This window comes from Culicoides brevitarsis, chromosome 3 (genome assembly GCF_036172545.1).
Source record: "Culicoides brevitarsis isolate CSIRO-B50_1 chromosome 3, AGI_CSIRO_Cbre_v1, whole genome shotgun sequence".
In the NCBI taxonomy this organism is placed as follows: Eukaryota; Metazoa; Arthropoda; class Insecta; order Diptera; family Ceratopogonidae; genus Culicoides; species Culicoides brevitarsis.
In genome coordinates this window covers 34,496,737-34,515,924 of record NC_087087.1, presented here as the reverse complement: position 1 = coordinate 34,515,924, position 19,188 = coordinate 34,496,737, and the positions used below count along the sequence as shown (strand labels likewise).

The 19,188-nt window shown below is 27.8% G+C and overlaps 2 protein-coding genes across 3 annotated transcripts in view; both read left to right on the top strand.

Annotated features, from left to right (window-relative positions):
- The window catches only part of LOC134835552 (zinc finger protein 2), a 78,392-nt gene extending 65,668 nt beyond the window's left edge, over positions 1 to 12,724 (top strand). Inside the window, exons 7-15 of the mRNA XM_063850432.1 lie at positions 1,958 to 3,877; positions 3,995 to 4,491; positions 4,547 to 4,690; positions 5,555 to 6,364; positions 6,870 to 7,164; positions 7,576 to 8,561; positions 9,603 to 10,229; positions 10,476 to 11,136; positions 12,620 to 12,724. Of these exons, the coding sequence (XP_063706502.1) occupies positions 1,958 to 3,877; positions 3,995 to 4,491; positions 4,547 to 4,690; positions 5,555 to 6,364; positions 6,870 to 7,164; positions 7,576 to 8,561; positions 9,603 to 10,229; positions 10,476 to 11,136; positions 12,620 to 12,636 (5,957 nt within the window). The 3' untranslated portion in view covers positions 12,637 to 12,724. The remainder of the gene's footprint in view (positions 1 to 1,957; positions 3,878 to 3,994; positions 4,492 to 4,546; positions 4,691 to 5,554; positions 6,365 to 6,869; positions 7,165 to 7,575; positions 8,562 to 9,602; positions 10,230 to 10,475; positions 11,137 to 12,619) is intronic.
- Positions 12,725 to 16,827: 4,103 nt separating this feature from the next.
- Positions 16,828 to 17,709, top strand: LOC134833339 (ubiquitin-conjugating enzyme E2 N). Of its 2 annotated transcripts, none has more exons than XM_063847634.1 (3): positions 16,828 to 16,922; positions 17,045 to 17,129; positions 17,186 to 17,709. In XM_063847634.1, the coding sequence occupies exon 3, from the start codon at positions 17,251 to 17,253 to the stop codon at positions 17,704 to 17,706; it is 456 nt and encodes a 151-aa protein (XP_063703704.1). In that variant the 5' UTR covers positions 16,828 to 16,922; positions 17,045 to 17,129; positions 17,186 to 17,250; the 3' UTR covers positions 17,707 to 17,709. The 2 variants fall into 2 exon arrangements, with proteins under 2 accessions (XP_063703704.1, XP_063703702.1); XM_063847632.1 differs by having other exon boundaries at positions 17,040 to 17,129.
- The last annotated feature ends 1,479 nt before the right edge of the window (positions 17,710 to 19,188 follow it).

Sequence of the window (19,188 nt, the reverse complement as noted above, 5' to 3'; positions counted from 1 at the left end):
CAAAAGAAAATGATTTACAAGAAACGTGATTTAATAACAACAATAATTTTATTATTATTATTATTTATTATTATATTCACAGAGGAGAGAGAAAGATTATTATTATTATTTCAAAACGTACATTTTTGATTTATCATGTTTTGATATTTTAATATAACACACGATTTATCAAAACATGTAGCTATAAAATATCATCTACTAAAGTCTACGTGAATCGACATGTTTGTAAAATGCAAGAAAATTGATAATCATCGATTTGTTTGAATAAAAAGAACATAAAATGAGTTAAATTAACGCCTTCGCAAACTACTTAATTCCTGCATTTTGCGCTTTTTATGCGTCATGTTAAATTTTTCATTCGAAGGTCGATGCCATTCACGTCGGGGTGCTTTTGATACAAGTAACAACAACAAAAAAAAACAATTTATTTGGTTTTCATTTAAAATTTACTTTGCAATTTATTTTCACATGTGAAGTCATTGTTGGAAATGTCGAAAAAATGAAAAAAAAAATAATCTTTTTATTGTAAATAATGTTGTTGAATTTAGACACACTTATTAAAAAATATAAACTATATAAAATAATAATAATAATCAAAAACCCATCCAAGTCAGTCAATATTTACCGTCAAACATCAAGTCAATAATGTTTTGTAGCGAAAAACAACAACAAAATAATGACATACATTAAAAAATTACATCGAAAAATTTCAAATCAAACGCAAGTCAATCATAAAAACGGATAAATTATCAAATAATAAGGTTTTAACTGCGATTTTGTGAGAAAAATTATTTATTTTTAATAAAATTTTATTTAGTCATGATATAATAATATATAAATATTATATATATATATTATTATATATTATATTATTATATTATAATTATTAAAATATATAATTATATATTTTATATTATTATTATATAATATTATTATATTTAAAATTTTATATATAATATTTTTAAGATTTTATTTAAATAATGTTAATTATTAAAATTATTTAATTATTATATAAAATAATATATTATACATTTTTTACGATTTTTTAAAATTTTTATTAAAAATTTAATTATTTATATTATTTAATAGCAACAGCAAAATATATGTTGAAATATTAACATTTTTTAAAATATTTTAAATATAAATTTTTAATAAATAAAAATTATTTATTTTTTTTTTAATATTTAAAATATATTTTAATATTTCAACATTTATTTTAATTTTTTATAAAATAAAATAATGAAAAAAATTAATTTAATTTATATTTTTTTTATAAATATTATATAAAAATTATATAATATAAATCAAATATTATTATAAATATACATATTAAAAATTATAAAAAATAATGAAATTTTATACATTTAAATTTAAAAAAAAAAAATTAAATAAAAAATTAAAATTTTCGGTAACTTTTCTCACAAAATCGCAAGTTAGCTCCTTGTTTCAATTGTTTTACAGCTCGTCATCGATACTAATATTAATATAATAATAAACATAAATAAATGAATAGATGAAAAAAGTAATTCAATTTAATGTCAATCAATTGATGAGTTTTCATTTTACAAACAAAACATATTTTTTGATAAAACTTTTAAACTTTGTAACGGAATTTTACTACTCGATCCGCTTTCAAGCTCAAATAATCAATTTTTTCGTTTTCTTTATTAATCCAATCTCGACTCGTTATACTCTCTTAACGAGTTTAATGCAAATCCCTGATGGATAAATTAACGTTAATGATAGCCGTATGAGAAGAAGAAGTTTGAAATTGATTTTTGTGCCAATTGAGGTTCGGTATTTTATTTTAATTGAATGATATCTCTTCAAGAGAAAAATAAATTGCTTTCTGAGTGATGATGATTGTTTATTATTTTCTGTGGTTGCAAAAAAAATCTCTGAAAATTTTTTTTTTATTATTTGCCTTTCTAATTGTTTTTTTTTTTATTTTTTTCAGATATCAAGAGTGAAAAAGGAAGTCCTTTAAGTTCACCCATCGGAAAATCGAGTCTCGCTGCTATGTTGGATCCAACTCGTGTGGGAGGTTTGCCGCCAAATCCGCTGCAGATGATCCTGAAATGCAACCAATGCGATTATTTCGCGGAAAATAAGCTGCAAATGGATGATCATTTCGCGAATTTGCATCCGAATGAGGAAAATGACTTCATTATGTTGCCAAATCCGATGGCAATGGCAAATGCGATGGCATTGAATATGAATAAAATGTCCGGAATGAACGATGTTGACATGAAAAGTGCGGTAAAAATTGAGGAAGACTCCGATAACGAAGCTGATGTCATGACATGTGAGCCGGATTTGGAGACTGTAGCTGCAAATGCCGACGATACGAATGATTGTGAAGATTTGCCGTCAGTTATGTGTCCTTTATGTCAAGATAACTTCACGGCTCGCGATGTATTGGAAGGACATTTAATGGCGATTCATAACGTGAACAAAGATGGTTTGAGTCGCTTATTGTTACTCGTCGATACGAGCGTTTGGGACCAAAAAAAGGAAACTCCCGTGAAACAAAGTATCAGCGAAGGTATTGGCAAGCTCGATCTCGAGATGGAATGTTTGGTTTGCGGAAGTTCGTTCAAAACGATGCCCGATCTTTTCAGTCATACCAACGATTCGCAACATTTTAATCAATTAAATGCCGAACAATTCACTTGTTTGTTGAAAAATTGCTCCCAACTCTTCCGTGATGGTCAACAAGTCTTGTCCCATTTCAAAGATACGCACTTGAACATTGTCATTTCCGAACGTCACGTCTACAAATATCGCTGTAAACTCTGTTCGCTGGCTTTTAAGACGCAAGAGAAGCTGAACGCCCATTCGTTGTATCACACAATGCGCGATGCCACAAAATGTAACATCTGCAATAGGAGTTTCCGCAGTACTCAGTCACTGCAAAAGCATATGGAACAGGCCCATGCTAACAATTCGTCTCCTGTGACATCTCCCGGATTGGAAAAAATGACCGAAGATGAGGATCGCCCAACGAGCGCTTTGTCAAACGATGAAGAAACAATGAATGACGAACCCCATCCGGAGCATAGTGAGTTGGATGAGTATTTAAATTCGCAACCCTTGGCTGAGGAGCACTTTAATGACCTCAATCGCAAGTACAAATGTCAAAAATGCAAAGTTGCGTATACCTTGCCATACTTTTTGCAACAACATTTCAAGTCCAATATGCATCGCCGCAATGAAAAGTTGAATAATTACCCGATGGAGAAGTATTTGGACCCAAATAGGCCCTTTAAATGCGAGGTATGTCGCGAAAGTTTCACCCAGAAGAACATTTTGCTCGTGCATTACAACAGCGTTTCGCATTTGCACAAGATGAAGAAGCAAAATGAGAATAACAATACGCCAAGTACGAGTCCGAGTAACGAACTTGACCGTAAAAGTGTCGATTTCGATCGTAAAAGTATCGATTATGACGTTGAAACGTTGGAAGCGGGTCAAAAAAGGAAATTGTCTCCCGAAAATGACTATGATAGTCCGAAAAAACGCTTCAAATGTGACATTTGCAAGGTTGCATATGCCCAAGGAAGTACTTTGGACATCCATATGCGAAGTGTGTTGCATCAAACACGCGCCTGTCGCTTGCAGGAGGAACAACAACGTGCCCAACGTCAAGGATTGTCGCCAAATCTCGCGCGGATCCATGAATTGAGTCAAAATGCCGCTGCAATTTCGCCGACCCCATCGAATTTGAGCAATCCCGAACAACTCGCGGAAGGCTCGAAAAACAATCAGATGTTCAAGACGCTGCTGGAAACGTACGGATTCGACATTGTCAAGCAGTTCAATGAGTTTGGCAAGAATCCCGCTGCTGCTGCCGATAAACAACTCACCGATACCGATGGTAAATATTATTGTAGACACTGTAACAAAAAATTCTCTAGTCCATTTGTGTTGAAGACACATCTGGAGGACCTTCATAACGATAAGATACCAATTGATGTTCTTGAAAAATTCGCAGAAAATGTCAAACATCACTTTATGGATGTAGCTGCCGCTGCTCAACAGTCGAACAATGAGACCAATGACACTGAAGCTCTCGATTTTTCCGCCAAAACGACGAAAGAAGACCCCAAGGAAAAGCCCCAAATTCAAATTCCCGAAATTGCGAAGCAGTTGAATATTGATCCTGCGGTTTTTGCGCAAAAGATGATGGAACAACAGTTGGCTGCGAATTTCCCGAATCTCCCGCAGGGTCTGCAAAACTTGCAGAATCTTCAAAATTTGCCGGGAATGGGAAATATGCCGCAACTCAATACGTTAGAGATGTTGAATTTGATGCAATTTCATCATTTGATGTCGATGAATTTTATGAATTTGGCGCCGCCATTGATTTTCGGGCAAGGGCAAGGTAATGCTGCGAATCCAGCGCCATCGACGACGCCTGAACAACCATCTGTGACGCCTGTTCCGAATATTTTGCAGCAACAGGCGCAACAAGCTGCCGCTGCAGCTCAGGTAAGAAATTGGAAAATTTTTTTTAAAAGGAAATTTTAAATTTTTTTGTGTTTAGGCAACTTCGAATAATCAAAAGAGAGCAAGAACTCGCATTACGGATGAGCAATTGAAAATTTTGCGATCACATTTTGACATTAACAACTCTCCGAGTGAAGAAGCTATTATGGAGATGTCGAAAAAGGCGAATTTGCCACAAAAGGTAAGATAAAATTTTATTAAATTAACAAAAAAAAAAAAAATTAAATAAAATTTTGAAAAATAAATTTAAACAACTCAAAAAAAATTAATTTTTAAAAATAAAATTTTTGTAAAAAAAAATTAAAAAATTTTAAAAATAAAAAATAAAAAAATTAAAAAAAAATAAAAAATTATTTTTTCAAAAAATTTTCATTTTTAATATTTATACCTACATATTTTATTAAAATAATTTTAAAAATGAAAAAAAAAATAATTTTGAAAAATTAAAAATATTTTTATTTTAAACAACAAATTTTTAATTTTTGAAAATCATAAATCAATTTTTGAAAATATTTTTTAAAAATTTATGAAAATTTAAAAAAAATTATATATATATTTTACGAAAATTTATATTTTTAAGAACATAAAATGCTTTAAAAAAAAATTAAAATATAAAAAAAAATTTAGACATTGAAAAATTTTTTTTTATATTTTTTAAGAATTTTTTATTTATTTTAAAACAAAACTATTTAATATTTCAAATTAAAAAAAATTAATTAAATAATTACATTAAATTTAAAAAAAATCATAAAATGTTGAATAATTTCTAAATGTTTTTTTTTAACGAAAAAAACCATGTAAAGACATCATTGAAAAAATTTTTTTTTTTTTTTTTTTTTTTTGAAAAAAAATTCAAAATTTTAACAAAAATTAAATTTTTTTAAAAAGTGAAATTTAAAAAAAAAATTTAAAACTTAAAAAAAAATAAAGACATTAAAAAATTTTAAATTTCAGTAGAAAGTGAAAATTTTTGATATTAAAAAAATATTTAAAAAATTAAATTTTTAAGAATTTTTCTAAAATTTTTTTTTCATTTCTTTTACAGGTCGTTAAACATTGGTTCCGCAACACACTTTTCAAGGAACGTCAACGCAACAAAGACTCGCCGTACAATTTCAACAACCCGCCAAGCACAACGCTCAACCTCGAAGAATACGAGCGTACGGGAAACGCCAAAGTGATCCCTTTAGCCGAAAATACCAGTGGTTCTGATAATCAGGACACAATGTCTCGCCATCAATCTGACACGCGTCCCGTGTCACAAGCCAGCAGCATTGCGTCTCTCGATCGCCACGACAATTTAAACATCAAATCAGAACCGATGGATTTTAGTAGCAGCGATCACGAAACTTCCAAATCGCATCAGCAGCAACAGCAACAAGAACAGGATTTGCACAATTTGTATCAGCAGCAAATCGCAGCGCATGCCGCCCGAGAACGCGAAGCGCAAAACATGTTCTACAACAGTTACGAGACAAAAAGCGAAAGCGGAAGTTCGGATCACATGTCGCGCCCCCAATCGCCCTCGCCGGGCCATTATGGGAGCATCAACGACTTGTTGAGTCAACAGATGGAATCGAAACTCAGTAACATGGGTCCTCCGTCGAAATTTCAACTCAGCAAGATGTTCGACAAGAGCTACGAGACACCCGGGCAATTGGGATCACAGCATTCGCCTTCGGGCACAAACACATCGTCAAGTGGCAAACGAGCGAATCGCACGAGATTCACCGATTACCAGATCAAGGTTTTGCAAGAATTCTTCGAAAATAATTCGTATCCGAAAGACAGCGACTTGGAGTACTTGAGCAAACTTTTGTTGCTTTCGCCGCGCGTCATTGTCGTTTGGTTTCAGGTGAGTTTTGTCAAAAAAAAAAAAAAATCACAAAAATACGTACAACTTTCCATTTAACGAAACTGCTATATACCAAAAATGTGCATTGGGTCAAAAATTTTAAATGTAAATTGGGGTAAAAATTTCAAAATGTCAACTGGGGCGAAATTTTTAAATGTTTTTTGGGTAAAAAAAATTTCAATTATGCATTGGGTTAAAAATTTTGAATGTAAATTGGGGTAAAAATTTCAAAATGTCAACTGGGACAAGATTTTTAAATGTTTTTTGGGTTAAAAAAATTTTCAATTATGCATTGGGTCAAAAATTTTAAATGTAAAATGGGATAAATATTTTAAAATGTCAACTGGGTCAAATTCGTTAAATAGGAAGTTGTACGTACCATTTTTTCGCGCCTTTAGTATGTAGTGTGTCTGTTATTATTACTATTATCCATGATACTGATATTTGCCATTCTCTCTCTCTTCTCTCTTCCCTCATACCCCGTGATTTCGTGTGTCGCACGTAGAACGCCCGCCAAAAGCAACGTAAAATTTACGAGAACCAACCGAATAATTCCTACTACGAAACCGAGGAGAAAAAGGCGGCGGCGACACCCAATATAAATTACACGTGCAAGAAATGCAATTTGGTGTTCCAGCGATACTACGAACTGATTCGCCATCAAAAGAATCATTGTTTCAAAGAAGAGAACAATAAAAAGTCGGCAAAGGCACAAATCGCTGCCGCACAAATTGCACAAAGCTTGAGCAGTGAAGACTCAAACTCAAGTCTTGACATTAATCATGCCAATAACATTCTAGGTAATTAGAAATTTTTTTTATATATTTATTTTTTAAGTTTGTTAGTTAAGTTTTTTGCTAGTTGTCTTCTTTATTTTTCCGACAAAAATCGAGAAATCATGATTTTCGACCCCCTTGATGTGAAAAAAATTGATTTCTTGCATTTTTCTCCCATTTTTCGTCCTGAAATTTCGTTCAGCGATCTTCATCAAAGAATGATAAAAAAAGACGACATGATAATAATAATAGTTGTTCCCCGTCAAAAGAATGCTTTTTTCCTAATTTTAAGCAAAAAAAAATCTCAAATTCTATTTTATTGTATTTCTCTCTTTCTTTCTTTTTTACTCTTCCAAATCCGCACTTTTCCTGTGTGCAAAAAAAAATAAAAATTTCGCACAAAAACACAAAAATTTGAAAAATTGCTCAAAAAAGGCACATCAGGCTCTAACTCGAACTTGCTTGGCTTGGTTTCGCCCGGATCGCATCACAGCGCCCAATCTGCCGCTGCCTCGATCATGAATAGTAGTAATAATAATAACACTGTGACACCCGTTGGTGGCCCGACTGTTGACACCTTTCAATCTTTACAACAGCAACAACAGCAAAAGGCCCAAAGTCCCGCCGAAAACGCGCCGAAATTCGATTGTGACAAGTGCAATTTGAGTTTTCCGCGCGTCGAATTGCTCAAGGAACATCAGTTGATTCACATTTTGAACCCGCAAATGTTCGAAGGAGGCAATCCTTTTGCTCTTTTGCAGAATTTGCAGCAACAAGAAGAGCCAGCAGCGATTTTGGCGCGGAAATTTTCAACAGAATCCGAATCGCAAACGCCTCAAAATGCCCCGAATGAGGGCACAGGCATCGAAATGGTCGCAAAAAAGCTCCAAAAGGACCAACATGATTTTTTATTAAATTACTTCATGCAAAACGAAACGAATGAAGAGCTGAAGAAACATAGCGGCAACATGACAATCGAATTTCTGTTCGGATATTACCAAACGAACGAGATCAAAAAGAACAATATGATGAAAAATTACGACTTTTTGCACAATTATTACCTGCAAAATCGCGAAAACGACGACGAAGAAGACCCGGAAGAGTCGCAAGAGAAATTAACTCTTGATTTTTTGTTGAATTTTTATCAACTAAACGAATCCAAAAAACTTTTGGCTGAACAAGGACAGAATTTCAGCTCGGCTCTTTCGACGACATCGTCAAACAGTCACACAGATGCCACGCCAACGACAAATATTATTGCGACGGCAGCGGAAAAGCAAGCCAACAAGCGTTTGAGAACGACAATCTTGCCGGAACAACTGAACTTTTTGTATGAATGTTATCAAACCGAGTCGAATCCAAGCCGGAAAATGTTGGAAGAGATTTCCAAGAAAGTCAACTTGAAGAAACGCGTCGTACAGGTAAATAGCTCATCACTCTCAGTCACTACTTTAGATTGATTTGTTGCTAGATACGTTTTTTTTTTGTAAATTTGTGTTGTTTTGACGTGGTTTGTTGTTTTATTTGCTTTACGGATTGAAAAAAAAAATGAGAAAAAATTACTTTTTTGAGACTAATTTAACCTCTTAAGTGAACTTAATTCCTTAAGTTATCAAATTTTTAACTTTTTTATGAACTTAAGGATCTTAAGTCAACTTAAGTCAAAGAGTCATCAAATTTTTAATTGAAATTTCTTCAAAAATATTTTTAAAAAAATCTTAATCGAGCTTTTATAAATAAATTTCAATGAAAAAATTTGATGATTCGTAACTTAACATAACTTAAGTTGACTTAAGATTCTTACGTTCATATAAAAAAGTTACAAATTTGGTTTCTTAAAGGATTAAGTTAACTTAAGTTATTAAATTAGTCTCTTAAGAAAAAAAATGTAACATTTTTGTATAAACTTAAAGATCTTAAGTCAACTTAAGTCGTGTTAAGTCAATGAATTATCAAATTTTTTATTAAAATTTCTTCAAAAATGTTAAAAATAGAACTCAATTCGAACTTTTTTTCAAAAATTGAAGAAAATTCAATAAAAAATTTAATAATTCTTAAACTTAACACGACTTAAGTTGACTTAAGATCCTTAAGTTCATTCAAAAAAGTTACTTTTTAATCCGTAAAGTACATTTTTTTATTGATTTGATTTATTTTGTGTGGTATTTTTGCTGTTTTTTATCCTTTTGCTTGCTCCTTTATATATCCAAGTATACTTAATTTGATTGCTAAGCTGAAATAGAATGACTATTATTATTATTATCGTTGAATTTTATTATTGTTTGACTATATTGAATTGATTGAAAACTTTAAAAAACTTACACCCATATAAAATCAAAAATAGAATAATTTTGCGCCGCCGTTTTTGATGAAGATCTTGTGATGATTTTCGACAAAAAGCACACACACACACAATTAACACGAATCTCTTTTATTCCCCAACGCCGCATCATCATCATCAGGTTTGGTATCAAAACTCTCGAGCCCGTGAACGTAAAGGTCAATTCCGTCAAAATATGCAAATAATCAACAAAAAGTGTCCCTACTGCAGCGCCATCTTCAAAGTCAAATCCGCTCTCGAGTCGCACATGCAAGCGAAGCATCCGGAAAAACCCCCAATTAACATCGAACTGATTCCCGACGTCAAATTTTGTGTCTCAGATCCGCATGCGGATCTCAAATTATCGCAACTCGATGGAACATTCGGTCTCGATTTGTCGCAGCAACTCATGCAAATGGCAAATAACGAGGATTTTTGCGAAAGTATCATCAGTTTTAGTGATTCAAACTTTGAACACGATGACGAAGATGATGATGATATGCGTTCCGATGAGTGTTCGAACAATCCGCATCCAGCAGATAACGATCAATTTTACATTTCAAGCCCGTCATCGACCCAAAGTCAACCCATGACGCCAATTCAGAGCAATTTACCCGCCGTTGGAGACGTAAAGAAGCGAAATCGGACAAGCGTGTCGCGATTACAAGTCAATATCCTGCGACAAGTGTTCCGGGACGTGAAAAATCCAACGATGAAAAATTGCTTTAGCATTGGGAAGGAGATCGGTCTCACGAAACGAGTTATTCAGGTAATGTTCGAGTGTGTGCAATTTGAGAGACGGATCGAAAATATCGAAAGTGCTTCAAAATTATTCTATTTTTGATTATTTTAATTTTTTTTTATTATTTTTTTTTTAATATTAAGTGTCGTAATTTCGAAATTAGACGTAATTTTCGATATTTTCGATTTTTTGTCTCTTTCGCGTTGCATGAAGATATCGAAAATATCAAATTTAAAAAAATTTTTATTAAATTTTAATTTTTTTTTCTTGCAGGTTTGGTTCCAAAATGCACGAGCTAAGGAAAAGAAGAGTCGTAACAATCGTTTCGCCGAGGAGAGTGTCAGTCAGTCCGAAAATGAATTTAACACCTCAAACCCTCCCGTCGCGGATGAATGTAAAATCTGTAACGTTGTCTATTCAGAGCAAAATCCCATGCAAGAACACGTTTTTTCCGCCCAACATATCAACCGAATCCGTTCCATCTTGGAAAATGGCGAACAAAATGACACAAATCTCCCCGAAAATGACAACAATGATGACGATCACGACATTTCCAGCGAAAAATCAGACCAACTTCAGCAATTAAAGAATTTTAAGACAAAAATCGATCCAAACAACGACAAACTCGGCTTTTACAACCAATTTTTGATGCAAAATAACATGTTGGGAACTCCCGATGCGACTAAAGAACAGCAAAATAATGGACCGGAGAACTTTTTAAACATTTTACGCATGCAACAAATGCAGCAACAACAACAAGCGACGAACAAAGACGGGTCAGGACAATCCAACGAGGAGAATAATGGCTCGTCGACAAATGGCTTGGAAAATAATCTCTTGCTGCAGATAAATACGACGGATAAAGCGAGTAATGCAGCGAACACAAATAACAATGAAATCCTGCAACAACTGTATAATTATAGCCAAATGAGTGGTAAGCTGATTAAATAATGATGTTGTAGATAAAAAATGTATAATTTTTATTATTATTTTATTTTTTAAAAAAATATTATTATTTTTTGTAAAGAAATACAACAAAAATGTATAAATTAAGTCCCGCATAGACTGCTTTGTTAGATATTTTCAATTTAATTTTAAGACAGAGTCTCATGTTAGTACTCGAACAAAAGCGACATATATCCAGTGAATATGAATAATTAATTTAATAAAAAAAAATAATTTTAAATATTAAATAATTAAATGACACGCTTTCAGTAATGCATTTTTTGATAGTTATAACTTTAAAATTAAATATTTTCCTATTAAAATAATAATTTTAATTAAGTAGTGTCAATCTTTTTTTTAATTTAAAATATAATTAATATTTTATCATATATAATAAAATAAATAGTTAATATAATATTCTTGATTCCTATTAAAATAAACGATGATATTTTTCTTCAACATAAAAATAATAATAAAATATATGATAAAATTTATTATTATAAAATTGTAAAAAAAAATAAAGAATCATGTTGTATACCAGTAAAGAACATTTAAAGAAAAATAGCAATATTAAAGTAATAATATTAAAAGTTATTGAGGAGCACCTTTTTATTCTCAACACATAAATAGCATATGAAATTTAGGATTAATATTACTTTTACAACATGATGCTAATATATATTAAATAATATTATTATAAAAATTCATTAATGAGGCGGAAAAAATTATGTTTTCTATATTATATGAATATAATTTGTAATAATATAATATTATAATATATTATAATATATATATATATATATATTTTAATAATAATAATATATAATTATTATTAATATAAAATATTTTAATATTATATATAATATACAAATTATATACATATAATATAGAAAAAATTAATTTTGTCCGCAGCTTTCATTAAATTTAAATTTTTTCAAATTTTCAAAATTAAACAATAATTTAGAAAAAAAATTATTAACCTCGCAAGTTTTCTGATTATTATTAACAAAAGTTATGTTTTTTTGGGACTCGCTAAAAATCTATAACATACAATTTGTATACTGCTGATTATGACAATATATTATTTTTAACTTGTTCTGTACCTTTTTTAGTTAGTTATATATAATTATTATTTTATTTTTAAATATTATCATTATTATTAATATTACGACTCTATTATGATTTAAGAAAATTGAAGAAAAAAATAATAAATAATGAAATTTTATTTTATTATCATGTAATTTTTTGTGTTTTTTATTATTATTTCATCCTTAATTTTATTCCAAGTTATTATTTTTTATTATTTTCGCACCTTTTTCTGTTTTTAAGTTTATAAATCACAAGGTTTGTATTATTTTATTATTTCTTTTTATATTTTAATATAATATAATTAAAAAATATTATTTTATTATTCACTTTTTTAAATAAAATATATTAAAAAATTAATTTTTAATAATATTTTTTTATTATAGTTATCGGAGGAAAGTAAATAAAAACAACATTTATGGACATCACAACAAATATTTGCATATTAACCATTAAAATAATCAAAAGAGACATCAGTAGGAAAGCTTCGTAGACTTAAAATTATTAAAAAAGCACATAAAAATATAACAATTATTGTTCCTATATAAACAAATAACTATAAAAAGTAGAAATTAATAAAAAAAAATTAGAATGATTAAAAAAATATTTGTAACAATTGAGTTCCTGTTCATCATCTAACTTTAACTTTACTTAACACACAAAATATAATTAAAAAATTATTATAAAAAAATGAAACACTGAATTCCTATTAAATGTATAAAAAACAAAAATGATTCCTATTTCTTTAAAAAAAAATGTTTGTTTACGCAAAAAAATGTATTTGTGCTTTTTCTATTAAAAAAAATTAAAATTAATAATAAATAATTCAACATATATATTAGCAAGTAGTTAAATATATTATTATATAACATAAATAAATTGTATTGTACATATGACATAGACGAATACTCTTGTGAAATTAAGGCAGCACGGTATCAACTAACATTAAAAATATTTATAATATAACAATGTATTGCAAAATTATGAATATTTATTAATAATATCTATTGGGCAGTAATTGAATATTAATATTTAAATAACTAAAGGGCTTTACATGTAAAAATGAAATTTTGAGAAAAAAATGATATTTTGTGAAAATTCAAAGTTCCTATTTTTTATTGACAAAAAAAAAATAAAAAATCCAAAATTATTTGGAAATATTGGCAAACTCTACTATTTATTATAATAAAATATATTATAAATATTTAAATATCGCACGCATATGAAAAAAAAGATGATCTCGCATTCTGGCATTGAATAGATAAATAGATGATGATGTTTAGCATGAAGTTAAAAATATACTTTAAATTAAAAAAAAAAAAAGATGACGATGACAAACAAAAAATGACGAAAAAACGGTGAAATGTTTACTAAGACGCAATCATTATGGTTCCTTTTTTATAAAAAAAAATTTGATTAAATTTTTTAATAAATAAAAAAAACTCAACAACTTTTACTGCTAAAAAAAATAATTTTAGTAGTTTTTAAAAAAATTATTTTTTACTTTTTAATTCAAATATTTTAGAAATTTTTAAATAAATATCAATCAAATCACATCCAAATAACAAAAAAACGAGAATTCTTTGTTTTGAGGCACTACAAATAACATCTACAAAAAAAAACAAAGGATTCGTCGGAATATGATGAAAAACACACTATACTACTACAAAGAAAAATTACACACGAAAAAAAAAATAAAAGGTAAAATGATACCAAAAATAAAGAAAATTTAGCATATTAAACTATTAAAATTAAGAAAAGAAAAAATCATGGTTCCTATTAAATATACTTAGAATAGTTATTATTAAAATAAAAAAAAGTAAAGAAAATATGTGTGTAATAAATATTATAATAAAATAATGAATAATAATAATATTAAAGAAGAATAGTTAAAAGAAAAATCAACGTACGACACGAAACGTACACAATACGTATGATATAATGTTCTCTGATGTATTTATTCTATATATATATATTAGTTATTTGACACTAAGATATTGACATTTACTTATCATGATGATGCTTGTAGATGAAAAGTTAAAAAAATTGAAGTTTATATTATTTTTAAAAAATATTAAAATTAATTTTAAAAATATTTATAAAAATTTAATATTATTTAATTATATTATTATTAATAATATTATAATTATTAAATATATTAATATATATAATTTAAATAATAATTATTATTATAATTATATAATTATATATAATTATTATAAAATTAATATTAATTAATAATTATTAATACTATAATATTATATACAAAAAAATCAAAAATATTAAACTTAATTTTAAATTTTTAAACAAATAAAAAAATAATAATTTTTATGTTATACATCAACTTCAAACAACTTTCATCTATAACATGTCACAAAAAATCATCATCATGATAATTTATAAAAATGAATAAAAAGAAAGAAAAATATAGTTCCTAATTCTTATCAGCAGTTTTTATATTTTTTAAATTAAATCAATTATTATTAGATGGTAAATTTTTAAAAAAAGAATAATAAAAGCTACAACTAACTACTATTAAAGAATAAGAAAAAAAATATTATTATCAAAAAATATGAATAGAGAACGTTTTACCGTAAATTTTATAAACATTTGTTACTTTTTTTTAACTTTTTAATTTTTTTTATTAGAATCAACAATATCAGATATATATTTTACATTCTGATTTTGAAAGTATTTTAAACAAAATAAAAAAAAAACATATTTTTTAACTAAAAAAATGATAAAATTCAATCCTCGCAAAATTGAAACATTTGAATATGAAAAAAAAACTAATCTTGAACACAAATTCAGATTAAAGTTGAAAGCTATTATTATTATGATTATTATAAACTGATATTAATATATGATTAATATTGATACATATATGATAACAAATGAAAAAAAAATTATTAAATGTGTAAAATTATTATGTATTTCCTTTTTTGTGAAGAAAAATAAATAAAAAAAATAAAAGAACGATGTTGTGTAGGAATGAAATCTTTTGGCACGGAACATCCTCTTGAGTTTTTTCACACAAAAAAAAAGTTGTGTTCGAGAAAAAAATACTCAACTGCTCAAAAAAGTATGTTTTGGACAAAAAGAATACACATAAATATATCCTAACAAAAAAAAAACAGTCACTTTTAGATGGTAAGAATTAATTACCTACCTACCTAGCATATAGACTACAAAAGAATATGCGTAAAAAAAGACACACATGTAAATAGGTGAAAAACCTTAAATTTTATCATTTTGTTATTATATTATTAATAACTTTGATGGCAACATCTTCCCTTTTATTTTTTTAATGAACCAAACATTTTGAACTCAAATCTGGGTAACAAGCAAGTTGCTGATTCCTAAAAAAAATTTAAAAAAAAATGTTGAAGGAAAAATTTTCAAGGAAGTAACAAACAAGCTTAACCCAACCTCGCGAAAAATGTGGTGAATTATTTAAAAAAAAAATTGAATAAAAAATAAATAAATAAAAAATTTAACATAAGAAAAATTATTAAATTAATAATAAAATTAATAAAAAAAATGATGTTACATGAGACACGGCACTATATACAAAAAAATTAAAAAATCGGAAAATTTATAATTTTTCTATGTTCTACAATCGTTCATTTCAATCACCAAAACTCACAAAAAAATACAGTTCCTATTAATTAATTACAGAAATTTTTACACATTTCTTTACAAGACTTGCGTTTAAAATAAAAAAAAAAATATTTTCTACAAAAAAATAATCAAAAATAGTTGAACCGTGGAAAGATTCCAAAATTATCATCAGACACAACATTTAATATTATTATTGATTAAAAATTAAAGAACAGGACAAAAAATCGTAGAACTATGTAATTCAAAAAGCCAAAAAAAAAACTATTAAAAACGTAAAAATAAATTGACTGTGTGCAATAAAATAAAAAAAAATGTGTTTTAATTTTTTATCAAATTTATTTTTTAAAAAACTTATATTGATTTTGCCCTACAAAAGTTGAAAGTAAGCAGTTGTGGCAAAAACTATGCGTTTCCGAGCATATGTTTCATGGAGAAAAGTGCTTCTTATGACTTAAGGAAGGTTTAGCGCGAAAAAAAAAATTTTGAAAAATTTTCACAGAAATTCTCTTATTATAAAATTTTTATTGACTTTGCACTACAAAAGTTGAATTTAAGCACTTGTGGCAAAAACTATGCGTTGCCGAGCATATGTTTCATGGAGAAAAGTGATTCTTATGACTTTAAAAAGGTTTAGCGCGAAAAAAAAATTTTGAAAAAATTTTCACCCATATCCATATAATTTTTTAAATTTTTTTTAATTTTTTTTTTAAATTTTTTTTTTAATTTTTTTTTTAATTTTTTTTTCTATGTAAACTTTTCAAAATAGGTAAAATTGTCTGAAATTCCTCTTGAAAATTTAAATTTTTCTTTATAAAAATTATTTAAAAATAACCAGTCGCTTCCATCGAATTAAATTTTTATCAATTTCATTCGTCTCATAATTTCAGAAAATTACCTTGTTGCTAATTCAATCAAAAATTTTACCCAATGCGATTTTTTTCTAACTGTCAAATTATAAAAAATGTCAACAGGGGTCGACTTTGACATATCAAGTGATTTTTCAAGCCACAAAGACGAAAAACTTCCCTTTAAAATTGTAATTTCCTACCAAGATCGACATTTTACGAGGTAAATACTCGATAAATTCGGAGCTCTGCATCCCGTGAAGCGATGTAACTTGAAGAATTTCCCTCATTTTCGATAGTTTTCGTGCAAAAAGGTTACTTTAAAAGTTTATTTTTCTAGAATAGTTTTCTTGGAGTGTCTGCCCGCAAGTGAAATTTGTTTAATCTAATTAGAGAAGCTACTTTAACAGCGATTGGAGTGGCTTTCGAGGTAATTTTTCATCGAATTTTAATAAAAAAATAATTTTAACGCGTTTTTTCCTGCAGATTTCTTTGTTAGTGTGTAAATAAAAAAGAAGCAGAAGAAGAACAAAAAAAGAAGACGAGACGAAATGGCAGCCTTACCACGTCGTATCATCAAAGAGACACAAAGATTGTTGCAAGAGCCAGTTCCGGGTATCATTGCGGTGCCAGATGAGGCAAATGCTCGTTATTTTCACGTCATTGTGAGCGGACCCACAGATTCTCCGTTTGAAGGGGGTTCCTTCAAGTTGGAGCTTTTCCTGCCCGAAGACTATCCGATGTCGGCACCCAAAGTGCGCTTCATGACGAAAATCTATCATCCAAATATCGATCGTTTGGGTCGCATCTGTCTGGATATTCTCAAGGACAAATGGAGTCCCGCCCTGCAAATTCGCACGGTTTTGTTGTCCATACAGGCGCTACTGAGTGCTCCCAACCCAGATGATCCGCTCGCCAACGATGTCGCCGAATTGTGGAAAGTAAACGAGGCTGAGGCAATTAGAAATGCTAAAGAATGGACTGAGCGATACGCACTTGCTGATTAATTTTTTTTTTGTCGGAACATCCTTTCGTGCGGGTTTTTACGATAAAAAAAGGAAATAATATTGAAAGAGTGCTTTTTCCGTTAAAATTAAAAAAAAAAATTATCATTAAAAAATATCAGAAATGAGAAAATCGCTTAAAAAAATATTTTATAAAATTTAGACGTGAACATGATATTATCACAAAATTCACAATGCACGAAAATTGCAACGTAGGTGCAACTTCTTTCTCATTTCTCGTAAAGCACGTCACTCCAGTTGTACATATATATTTTTTATTTTCCAGAAGTTTCCTTTTTCCAAGAGTTCATTTTTGCGCCGTTACTAAAAAAAAGAAAAAAAATAAAAAATCTCTCTTTCCTTCTTCTCAAAAAAATATGTAGATTTGATTGTAGTTGACCAAGAAAAAGTAGAAGTTGCAAAATAAAAAAAATCACATAATTTCAGAACAAAATGAAAAAAATAATCATAAAAAAATAAATTAATTTTAAAAATAATTATCTTACATATTATTATATTAATTATTATCAAGAATCAAGAAATAGAAGCAGAAAATACAGAAAACTAACATTTCTCTTTAATTAAAAAAAATTAAAAAAAAAAAATAACAAGAAAAAAAAACTGAAACAACCTATTAAATATAAGGAAAACTTTATTAAGGTGTATAAAACCAATATTAAGTAAAAATAAATTGAAAAACAGAAAAAAAGTGAAATAAAAACGACACAAAAAGTAAAAAAAAAATGTTTTTTTTTCATCGTCGAAAATTTTCATTCGTCATTTTTTCTCAAAAAAAAATTTTTTTTAATTTTATTTCTTTTCGGTTAAAAAAAAAATTTAAAAAAAAAATTAAATAATTTTAAAAAATTTTCCTAAAATAGGTACAATTTTTTTGTTTAAAAAATATTTTAAAAAAAATTAAAAATTTTTTTTAAAAAAAAACCTTTTGAAATAATTAAAAAAAATTATAAAAAAATGATATAATTTCACAAAATTCGGTTTAAAAAAAATATTAAAAAAAAATTTTTTTAAAAATCTAAAATATGATCGTTCGTTGAAAAAAGATAAATTAAAAATAGATTTCAAAATATCTTGAATAATTTAAAAATGAATATTTTTTCGTTAAAAAAAAATTTAAAAAAATCATGAATAATTTTTTTTCTAAAATATGATTTTAGTTCAAAAAATATATTTTAAAAAAATTAATAATTTTTTTTAAAATTTTTTTTAAATTTATTTTTATCAACAAAAAATCATATTTTAGATTTTTCAAAAATTTTTTAAGATTTTTTTTTTTTTAGAAGAAAAACTGAAATTAAAAATAAATAAATTATTTTCAAAAATATAATTTCAGAGCACTGTGAATTTGATAAAAATCCGTTAGAAACTAAATTTATCATTAATTTCTCTCAGTTTGTTTCAGAATTTCATCGTGAAACGTTCACCAAAATCATCATGGATTATTTAAAAACCAAATTTTCATTA

Bases quoted from the DNA above. Each gene is read 5' to 3' on its own strand.
- LOC134833339 (XM_063847634.1), top strand. From the start codon at position 17,251: ATGGCAGCCTTACCACGTCGTATCATCAAAGAGACACAAAGATTGTTG.